We start from the raw sequence: 10,585 nt of genomic DNA, 5'->3' as shown, positions 1-10,585 counted from the left end.
GGGGGTCTCTCATGCACCCACACAATCAAGATTTCATGGAAATTTAAATTTAGGACCCTTTTTTTTTGTTAGACCGTGATGGCAAATTGTTATTTATCACTGGGCTAGACCGCGATGGCAAATTGTTACCCTTTTAAACGCTAGGCTTTAGCCGTTGCAACTACGCAAACTTCCCATATTCTCCGAAATTTCCATGTTGCCCCTACCGACCAACGCGCTCAAGTCAAGGTCACAAAATAAGCTCACATTCCTCACATTCCTCCGTGTCATTGTCTTTCTCACATTCAAAACACCTTCTCCTTCCATTCTATTTAAGAAAATCTGAGAGACTTCAATTCGCAATAACGTAGCTCAGATCTTCACACCCACCCATACCCACAGGTATGGCTTCTTCTCTGCCCATGTATATCAATCTCTGAATTCATTTACGCTGCAATGGAATTAGGTTTTGATCTGCGTTTCTGTCTCCAATGCTTTTGCTTCGCGTCGTGTTTGTTAATGCATCATTGAAGCATTTGTTTGATATCGATCGTTATTTCTTTTTGTGTTTTTGGCTCAGTTTTGAGTTGCATTTTATCTGATTTTGTAAATTCTGCGTGGATCTGATTTGATCCGTGTTTGCTTGGTTTGGTTACGCACTGTTTGGGAGACACTAGTAAGCTCAAGCCTTTTCCTTTCTGTTTAACCATTTTTTGGTGATTGATTGTGTTTCTTTTGAATTTCAGCCTACATTTGTCAGTTTGGTGCTCGATCTGAGTCTCCATGATGCTTTAATATGTATTCATGTTGAATGATTCGATCAATTCATTTCTGTTTTTGGTTGAATTTTGGCCTTTCTGTTATCTGATTATGCTAATTCTTCTTCGATCTCAATGGTAGATATGATTGGTGTTGAATAGAATCCTGAGAAAAAAGGAGGGAAAGATTGACGATGAAATTTTGAATTTTTTTTATATATTGATTAACTTGCAAAGATAAATCGCGAAGCTTGAGCATTAGATCAGAACTAGAACTTTTATGTTTGATTTGCATACCGTCTTCTATTCTGCACCCATATTGCTTGTTGGATCTGTGGTGAATTGAGTGAGTGAAGGTTTTGAATTGAATGATTTGAAATTTGTAATGGGAAAGATCTAGTTCTGATAAATTTTACATTTCTTTGGACAAATTTAATCACTTTAATGATCAAATCTATGCCTTTTGTTTTGCTAATTTAATATGCATATTTTGTTGTGAAGAAAAATACAATTTAAAATTTGTTTCTGACTTGTATGGCCTCTGCTTGTATAGATCACACAGTTTATAAGATTTGTTAGCATGTTAAATTTTTTTGCACATTCAAGAAAAAGCATTGATTTTTTTTATTTGTTTGTATACCTAAAATTTTATAATTGCAATGTTTTGGTTTGTGCAGATAGGTAATCAGACACATTTAGTTGGTGCCCATGGGAACGGTTGTTGATGCTGCTGCAAAGAAGGTATACCTTGGCTTTTCTTTTTAGTATTAAAAGAGATTCTGCAATTACGGACTGCTTCTTCTGGAAATTTTGTCCAATTTAAGTTGATATTGCATTCTTTGGTCTGTTCAGTGCTAAATTTACTGAGAAATGAAATGCTTTCATTTAGTCTTCTCCTGAGAACATTATTCTGGATGATGTTTGTTGTGGTTTCAATATATATACATATTATATGTTTTTTATTTGTTCTGATAAATACATCCTACTGCAGGAGGCTAATGGAAGCTTAGCTGATCTGAACCCTACAGTTGTTTTTGTATTGGGTAAGAAAAAAATTAACTTGAACTAGTAGTATCCTAATCATCTTTGTTTCTCTGAGATTTATAGCTGTTTGCTACCTGAGAGAAGATGTACTAATCTTGTTCATGATTTTAATTGCTGTTTTTGCTTTTTTCTTAATAGTTCAGGGAAAACATGTGCATGATTTAAAGTCCTATCTCAAAGCAATGATCTTTAAGTATGATCGATAGGCATTTTAGTTTTTATTTCAATTTACCCTGGTATGGGAAGACTAATTACTGAAATGATCATTAGGTTTGTTTACTAGCGGTGTTTTATTTATACATTCTCTTTCTGTTTTTTACTAGCTATACTAAAGGTTCCAGCCATTTCTTTGGTACCACTCCTCTCTTCTTTTGAAGTATGTATGGTGTCTTTTACCTGTTGTTTCTTTTGATTGCCTAGGTGGCCCTGGCAGCGGAAAGGGTACCCAATGTGCAAACGTTGTTCAGCACTTCGGGTATACCCATCTCAGTGCTGGTGATCTTCTACGAGCTGAAATCAAATCTGGTTCTGAAAATGGGTATGGCATATCTGTCTTATAATCTAGACAAATGTTCATTTTGAAATTATCTCTCTTTACGGAAATATGCATCTTAAGATTAAGAAAGATGCTCCAAATGTAATTAAGATTGAAGTCTTAAAATCTCACACCCTCACACACATATGCATTTAATTCCTGGGATATTTCACTAGTTGTGTAGTCTACTATTTGCGCATGATAGTTATCTCATTTTATGGTAGTGGGTTATACGATGAGTTCAGTAAAAGATATCTCCAGTTTCCATGGATTCATTGTCAAACAATAGCCCCTCTTATATAAGATGAGGTGTAAGGTTACTCAATGGGTAAGGTTAATAACGTTGAGGATGGTTGCCTTTGTTGTGTACACTGGTCCTTGTATCACCATTTGATTAAGAATGAGCATACTTGGATTGTAATTAGTCTTTTCCAATTAAGCCAAACACTAGAAAAAGTGTTTGCACAGAAGTGTCTTATTTTATGCCTTTTAGTTGAGAAATGATTGCAAACTTAGGCTGGACTTTGTATTCCCATGAAATTGTTTACATCTCTTCATGTAACAACACTGACAGGACCATGATTTCAAATATGATTAAAGAAGGAAAGATTGTTCCTTCCGAAGTAACAATTAAACTTCTTCAGCAAGCAATGCTGGAAAGTGGTAATGACAAATTTTTGATTGATGGGTTTCCTCGCAATGAAGAAAATCGTGCCGCATTTGAGGCTGTGGTAAGCCCTTTGCATACATTTTCCTCATGATTTTAACTGTAGCTTTTGGTAATTGAATATCTTTTTTAAAATGATTGATTTACTTGTTGAAGCCAATGCCAAACTTTGTTAATGGTTTTGCAGACTAAAATCGAGCCTTCATTTGTCCTGTTTTTTGATTGTTCTGAAGAGGAGATGGAGAGGCGCCTCTTGGGTAGGAACCAGGTTGGAAAACTATGATTTCTTCTTGTAAAGGATTTTGTATACTGTCTTAGTATGATGATATTTTCTATTTTTGGTTTTCAAAATAATTATGTTGATTTTCTGAATTTTTTTTTTGGTTGGGGGCAATGAAGGGAAGAGAGGATGATAACATAGAAACAATAAGGAAGCGATTTAATGTTTTCCTAGAGTCTAGTCTCCCTGTGATAGACTACTATAACTCCAAGGGCAAAGTTCGGAAGGTAATTTTTCGATTTGTTTTACTTTTCTTGGGTTTTATGTCACTACATTGTATGTTTAGTTATAATAATTCGTGTTAACCATATGTTCTTGCATGTTTGTTGAGATCACTGTTGTTTTCACCCTCAGATTGATGCTGGAAGGCCTGTCGAAGAAGTTTATGAGTCAGTAAAAGCTATTTTTGCCCCAAAAAATGAGAAGGTAATGGGCCATTGCCATGCTTTGATGAAATGCTTAATCTTGTTCTGGATGTAATGGTTTAAGATATGATAAAGGGAGTTTGTAGATGCTGTTCAATGGGAGTGTATTGTCTTCCTAGTGTGGTTTTGTAAATATAATTGGTGAACTAAATGCTTCAGATAGTAAGCTTTATTGGCAGCCTATATTGGGAAACCAACTTCATTAGATAACAAAAGGGGACATTTGAGTTTAACATTTTATGAAAGTGAAGGAACTTTTTAGAATTATGAATGACCTAAGTATGATGTAGTTTGATGTTGACATATGTTTCCTTATCAGTTATCACCAATTGTAAGCACAATTATGGCAAACCAAATTGATCATGTAAGCACAATCATCAGAATGTAGCTACAGTCAGAAGCATAGCCTGAAACAATGCAACTTAGAACATAGTAGGAACAGCATATGTGTGCATATGCCTGTAGTTGGAGGTTGGGATTTAAAACAATTGACCAGAAATATTTGAGGGCAACTGGCTAGCTAAAACCAAACAGGAGGGGTAAAAAAAGGAACTGAGAGATTTCTCACACTTCAGATCAAGGGCAGAAATTTATTTGACATGTTTTGATATGGTTTTGAATTTGAAAGTGATGGGTTGGGTAAAAAACAATGAACTGCCTGTAAAAATAACTTGAACTGTACCAAGAAGAGAATTTCAAGATATGCTAGTCTCTTTTTGTAATTTTCTTTCCTGTGGAATCTTAGCATGCAGTTGCTCATCTGTACATTTTCCCTTGTCATGGACGTTAACTTGAATTGCACCAAGAAGAGAATCTGGATATGCTAGTTTTTCATCATTTTTTTTTTCCTAAATAATTTTGTTTGCCTGTGGAATCTATCATGCAGTTGACAAAGTGCACATTTTCCCTGTCATTGATGTTAACTTTTTCGGTTTGCAGGCTGATTAATTGCTGTAAGTGTGTCCAAGATTTCAGATCTTATGTCTATTGAGGTAAAACCTTCATTTTGAACCACAAAAATAGCAGTTTACATGTGGTGATATCACCTGGTTTTAATTGTGTGCAAAACCTTCAATTTGCACATAAGCACACATTCTCTTTTTACATGTTACATTTAGGACCAGGAATCTCAAAATTAGATATAGAAATAGAAAAAGAATGGAAGATGTTCTCATGTGACCCCACATGACTGGAATAAAGGTATGTTGATGATGGTGGGTTTTCCATTTAGGACCAGGAATTGGAACTATTCGGGTCACTTTTAGGGTTGACAATCTTAATTGAGATTAAAAGTAGACACTCAAGTTTTGTTTGTAATCTTTGGCCTAACAAAAAAACTGTGTTCACAATCAACTGCTTGGCAAACTGAGATGCCTGAGCAAAAACATGCCGCCGACATTCAAATGCCTGTGTTTAATTCTAGTAGCCTGCACCATCACACACACCTCCACATGCATGCACACAGGCACTCTCGCTATTTAACCTATGCAAATGTTGACATGTTTTTGTCTTTCTATGGTGTCTTTCTCTCAGGTGATGCAATTGTTGGCTGCATATATTGTATTCTTTTGAGGGTTTTATTCTTGGTGCTTACATATTATAGAATGTATTCCAGACACTTGAGGCGTATGCCTCTAGTCTTATATTGGTGATTGTGTTCTAATTTTAAGATTTATAGTAATAGTTATGGCAATAATCTTCTGTTTCAAGTGTTACAAGTAGCTATGCATCCTTTACCCCCTTTTGCCTCTTGTGGGATAAAGCGCTCGAATTAGAAAATTTGATGCAAGACAGCAATACAAAGAGGAAATGATTGGTTCTGGGTAAAGTTCAAATTTTAATTCCTTATATCGTTAAAGAGAAAAAGTAGATTAAAGTTAAGCTAATGGTTTTTAAAGTAACACTTAAACTGATGTACATGTTAACTTTAACACAAAAGTGAAACTAAAACTGATTCTCACAGGTTCTAAACGAACATGATTCCATTCTCCTTAATGGTATCAAGAACAATTCCAAGCCTACCCTCAATCCTCTCATTGTTTTTGGGCTCAAAAGACATTGCAAATACATCAGCATCCTTGCACCTCTCTGCGATCAGGTTTCCTATGACTCGACACGCATCGTTGTCGACAAGTGACGTCAACGAATACCTCAAATCCTTGGAATTTGTGCTAGCCACGGATATCACTTTGCTGGTACCCCGGTGCATCACTTTGGCATGGATAAATCGTTTTGAAAAGAAAACATCCAGTAAAAATGGCCTCATGTACATATCTGTCCTTTGCGACCATGATTTCCTATTAGGTCTTTTTGCAGCCTCACCTCGAGATCTCCGGGTCCATGCAGCTCGAATGAAGGAATCCTGCGAAACAAACAAGAGCACTTTGAAACCTTTTCCTCCGTTTCACTGGTTGAAAGTTTAACTGAGGAAGAATCATGACTCGTACAATCTAAACTAGCCCTGATGTAGGCCATAATAACTATAATACAATTTTAAGACTTCTACTTTGTTGTAACCAGGGAAAACAAAGACTTTCTACTTTGTGAAGGGGGGATAGAACCAAAAATTGGAAAATTTATAAGTACAAGCTAAGTATGTCCTTCAGTATAGTCATGCAATTTTATATCTTGAGGTGCACAAAAACAAACCCTAAAATAGGCAATTAAGTCTTGCAAGGTATTCAGAATCATAACTCATTGAAGTCACTTCTAAATGAACCCTTAAAAAAAATTGAAAGAATTAATGTAATTAAAGTGATATCAACCTAAAAGAACTTACATTCTCCAGTCCAAAAAATAAACATTAATTTCACAAATTGACAGCTAAGCTTCTACTGTTAAGCACAACATTATTATGTCATATTAATCAGTTCCTCTTGCATTCAAAAACTGAATAGTTGAATTCCACCATAGCTCATTGTCCAAAAGATTAAGCTCAATGCCAGTCGGGTATAGCCCAGTTGGCTGAACTCTTCCACCTCCACCCATGTGGACAGAGGTTCGAAACCCTTAGACAACCAATGAATATTTGTCGTAAACCCCCCTTCCCCAATCACTTGTACAAAAAAAGATTAAGCTCAAACGTGCCAAAACCAACAAATTCCCTTTAGCTACGCAGCACAATTAGGACTTTATGAAGTAAATTGGTTCATAACCATCATAAACATAATGCGATAATTTGAAAACTAGCCAGTCTTCAAAATATGACAGCCATAAAAGAAACCACTACTTATCATAGCTAAGTCCAACAATCTCCCTTAGGGTTCACAGTTCCCACACCTTTTATTCTCCTAGTCATTTCAGCAAACACCTTAGCTACATCAATTGAAATCGAAGTGGGCATCCGCGAAATTATAATCCTTCTACACAGCACATAGCCATTCTATAAGAAATCAAGTAAAATATCTATTTTTTTTTATACACAAAATAGAATTGGGTCAGTCGCTGTTAATTAAGGTGACAAAAAAACCTACGGCTTTCTCATCACATTTAAAACAGTCATTTGGGTTACCTACAACAGATGATTCAGTCCATATGCATGCAATCACAACTTCAGAAAATCAATGTTTATGAACAATTCCCAACATTTTTCTCATGATAAATATTAGGATTAAACAAGAAAAGTAAACTTAAATAAGACAAGAAATAGAAAGTGAAAGTGAAAGAGAAGTAATGGAAACATGCCTTGTTGTGCGTGTGAAGGGAACTAGGTGGGGCTGTGATGCAATTGAAGGAGATGCCAAGCTTGGGAAAAGAAGATGCCCATGAGAGCCGAACGGATTTAAGAGAACCACAGGGATTTGACAAAAGAGGAGGAGGAGCTGATATGCAGGCCATCTTAAGTTTTTGTTTTTGGTTTTTTTAAACAACTTTCCTATTAAGAGAGAAAGATAATATATTAAACTCACACAACCCGAAACCTTACCTCGAAAAGCAATTATTCCAAACCACTAGCATTTAAACTCATTGTCGCCCTTTGTGGTGCTCGAACAGACGACCGAAACGGAGACCTTGCGCTCTGCCAACCCTAAGTTCTGAATTCTCTACTTCAGAACCCCTGAAGGAGGTAAAATCATTTTGCGTCTATTACTCTATTAGTTTCACAAAGAAGTTTCCCGCATTACCACAGACACAAGTGAAATTCGAAAGCGAGAGAGAAAAAGAAAAAGGAGACGATGAACGACGCGGACTCTGAAATCTCCTCAATGAAACCCAGCAACAATATTAATAATGCTGCCAAGGTCACAAAGCCTCCTTTCGTACCAGCCAAAGACGACACCAAACCTGTGCTTCAAGACCCAGTCAGTTCTCTCTCTCTCTCTCTCTCTCCATACAATACAAACACGAAGGTTTTTCTTTTTTCGGTTTGATTTTTAATATTTGGACTCTTTTAATTTGTAATTTTTTTGGTGGTTGGTAGATACTGAGGTCTGATCCGATTGAGACAGAGGAAGCTGTGCTTCGGTTGCCTACACTTCCTATTAACAGATCAAAAAATACTCAACCCAAAATGATTTGAGATGTTGTTGTTACTATACTCTTATGGAGAATGAAATTGTACTTTCATGGAGAATGAATGATGAAGTCTGAATGATATCAAATGGTTCAAGATTTCCCTTTATATTACCTTTTCTTTTTCTTGTTATTAATGTAATATTTCTGGGTGAAAAAGCTCTTCTTAATTCCAGTGTTAATTGCCATTTACTTTTTGTTGGGCAAAACCCGGAGGTTTTTTTTATATTTTTTTTATACATGTTGATTTTGCATCTTCGTTTGGTAGCATTACAATTTCAATATATCTTTTTTAGTCATTTTATATTAGGATAAATTAATAATTTAATAAATAGTTTAGTAATATGGTGTATTCAGTTCATTTTAGGGTTTGTTTAACAGCACCATATAACACTTCAACCCTCTGTTTGGATGGGGGGAAATAATTTGAGATTTAGCTAAAAGTTGAAAATTGAAGAGGATAAATTGATATTTCCATTATTTGGCAACATAAACATGGAAATTATTAAATGACGCGTGGAAAAAATCATGAAAATTGGATATCAAGATTCCCAAATTTAATTTATGTCAAAAGAGACTTCATTTCACAATTTCTATTGAGTAGGAATTCCTTTTTTTACAATATTTTTTGTCATTTACAAAATTCAACATGCATAAATCCAAAAATTGAAATTATTACTAAATTCCGTCATTTAAGAATTCTATGCAATTTTCAATTTCTTCATCTAAACAGCGGGCAAGTGATGAAAATTAATGCCTTATTCATCTAAACAATTATAAACACCCTATGTATGTGTCCATGGAGGAATACATGCGAAAGTAAAGTGAAATGTACAAAATCGATAAGAAAGATAGAGAAGAAACATGTCTTCTTCATTGGTCGAAGATCAAAGATTCTAATGCAACTACTACACCTCCAAGTAGAGGTGTTAAACGGGATGGGCCGGCCCAGCATGGCATGAGCCCAGCCCGTTTAAATGAGGCACGGCACGAGCACGAATATTAATGGGCCGTGCTCGGCACGAGCACAAAAACTTGGGCCGGGCTGGGATTAAAAAATAGGTTCAATGGACCGGGCTGGCCCATGGCCCGAGCCCGCTTCAAGCATGGCCCATTTAGCATTTTTTTTTCTTCTCAAAAAGTCAAAATGCAATAATTTGACATCTAATGTCATTATTTATATGTTTTTTATTTATTTATAATCATAAACATATATTTGATGTCTTTCATTTTAGGGAAATTACTTGGGTCCTTAATTAATTAAACATATCAACTATAAATTAATTAAACAACATTGGACTTGATATCTAATCAATACATATGACATATACGCTTCTCTTATATCAAAGCAAGACATTTCTTCACATATAAAATAATAAGTTGTTTGAAGATAAAAAGTTGAAATGGACTTTGTGAAGTTGGACACTTTTTGCCCTCCGCCCCTTCATATTGTTTGGATGTTTGATTGATTAATGTTTTCAAATAGTTCATCATTTCTTGCCTTTAATTATTTTTTTAATGTTTATAATTTGAATTATCTAGTGGAAAAAAAATCAAGTTAAAAAAATTCAAATTAAATGGGTTGGTTCTTGGGCCCGAGTATGGCACGAGCATGAGCACGGGCACGACACGAGCTTGGCCCCGCCCGTTTGAATGTGAACATGGGCTTTGGGCAGGGCCGAGATCAATGATTTTATTAAATGAGCCGGCACAACACGACACGATAAATTAAATGGATCGACCCGACACGGCATGAAAATGTTAAAAGCACAAGTTTAAATGGGACGGGCCGGCCCGGCACGGCCCGTTTGACACCTCTACCTCCAAGCCTTAACACATAATGAAGGTGATAGATTGCATAATTTATGAGCGTAGTCATGTCAGCAAATAAGTGTGTAAAAATCCATTCACTTTTGATGAAGTTGATAAATTGATCAGTTCGAACCGGAATGGTAAACCTTAATCATATCCAACATGCCCATAATCAGTTCTGGTAAACCCTGATAAGGTCCGACAATATTCACATGAATAGTGCCAGCCTTGCCTTAGTTGGTTCCACCCTTGGAAGGCTTGCCCGGGCAAATACTATTCATTGTACTTTATTTTCTATTTTTTTATACTTACCATTAATTTTGATAAGCTTTTCAGATAATATTTTCGGTTGCCACGTGTCACTATTTATTATAAAATTATCACCTCAAATTTCAGATAACATTTTCGGATAAAATTTTCGGATAAGATATTTGGTTGCCACATGTCCATGTCAGATAAGATTTTAAGATTTTTTAAAAAAAATTTATAATCTCATATTTCAGATGAGATTTTCGCCCTATAAAATTACGCCACGTGTCCCATGTCAGATAAGATTTTCATATTTTAAAAAAG

At 35.6% G+C, this 10,585-nt stretch overlaps 3 protein-coding genes across 4 annotated transcripts; 2 read left to right on the top strand and 1 right to left on the bottom strand.

The window, feature by feature from the left end:
- Positions 1–229: 229 nt before the first annotated feature.
- LOC110771797 (UMP-CMP kinase 3) lies at positions 230–5,397 on the top strand. Of its 2 annotated transcripts, XM_021976147.2 has the most exons (10): positions 231–381; positions 1,415–1,478; positions 1,729–1,780; positions 2,202–2,319; positions 2,891–3,047; positions 3,171–3,251; positions 3,383–3,490; positions 3,618–3,689; positions 4,628–4,680; positions 5,222–5,397. In XM_021976147.2, the coding sequence occupies exons 2-9, from the start codon at positions 1,446–1,448 to the stop codon at positions 4,634–4,636; spliced, it is 630 nt and encodes a 209-aa protein (XP_021831839.1). In that variant the 5' UTR covers positions 231–381; positions 1,415–1,445; the 3' UTR covers positions 4,637–4,680; positions 5,222–5,397. The 2 variants fall into 2 exon arrangements, with proteins under 2 accessions (XP_021831838.1, XP_021831839.1); XM_021976146.2 differs by lacking the exons at positions 4,628–4,680; positions 5,222–5,397 and having other exon boundaries at positions 230–381; positions 3,618–3,989.
- A 162-nt stretch (positions 5,398–5,559) lies between these two features.
- On the bottom strand, positions 5,560–7,525 carry LOC110771798 (uncharacterized). The gene is made up of 2 exons (XM_021976148.2): positions 7,373–7,525; positions 5,560–6,050 (listed from the first exon to the last, which is right to left on the bottom strand). Exons 1-2 carry the CDS (start codon positions 7,523–7,525, stop codon positions 5,655–5,657), a joined length of 549 nt encoding a protein of 182 aa, XP_021831840.2. The 3' UTR covers positions 5,560–5,654.
- A 329-nt stretch (positions 7,526–7,854) lies between these two features.
- LOC148296793 (uncharacterized) lies at positions 7,855–8,314 on the top strand. The gene is made up of 2 exons (XM_088248364.1): positions 7,855–7,989; positions 8,109–8,314. The coding sequence occupies exons 1-2, from the start codon at positions 7,864–7,866 to the stop codon at positions 8,205–8,207; spliced, it is 225 nt and encodes a 74-aa protein (XP_088104490.1). The 5' UTR covers positions 7,855–7,863; the 3' UTR covers positions 8,208–8,314.
- The last annotated feature ends 2,271 nt before the right edge of the window (positions 8,315–10,585 follow it).

The sequence above is a fragment of the Prunus avium genome, chromosome 2, assembly GCF_965620075.1.
Source record: "Prunus avium chromosome 2, drPruAviu1.hap1.1, whole genome shotgun sequence".
Classification (NCBI taxonomy): Eukaryota; Viridiplantae; Streptophyta; class Magnoliopsida; order Rosales; family Rosaceae; genus Prunus; species Prunus avium.
This window is presented reverse-complemented; position numbering and strand designations above follow the sequence as displayed.

Excerpts from the sequence above, each read along its gene's own strand:
- LOC110771797 (XM_021976146.2), top strand. The coding sequence starts at position 1,446 with ATGGGAACGGTTGTTGATGCTGCTGCAAAGAAG. Across the intron at positions 1,479-1,728 it reads TTGATGCTGCTGCAAAGAAG|GAGGCTAATGGAAGCTTAGC; the intron begins GTATACCTTGGC and ends ATCCTACTGCAG. Across the intron at positions 3,048-3,170 it reads GTGCCGCATTTGAGGCTGTG|ACTAAAATCGAGCCTTCATT; the intron begins GTAAGCCCTTTG and ends ATGGTTTTGCAG.
- LOC110771798 (XM_021976148.2), bottom strand. The coding sequence starts at position 7,525 with ATGGCCTGCATATCAGCTCCTCCTCCTCTTTTGTCAAATCCCTGTGGT. Across the intron at positions 6,051-7,372 it reads CCCTTCACACGCACAACAAG|GATTCCTTCATTCGAGCTGC; the intron begins GCATGTTTCCAT and ends TTTGTTTCGCAG.
- LOC148296793 (XM_088248364.1), top strand. The coding sequence starts at position 7,864 with ATGAACGACGCGGACTCTGAAATCTCCTCAATGAAACCCAGCAACAAT. Across the intron at positions 7,990-8,108 it reads AACCTGTGCTTCAAGACCCA|ATACTGAGGTCTGATCCGAT; the intron begins GTCAGTTCTCTC and ends GGTGGTTGGTAG.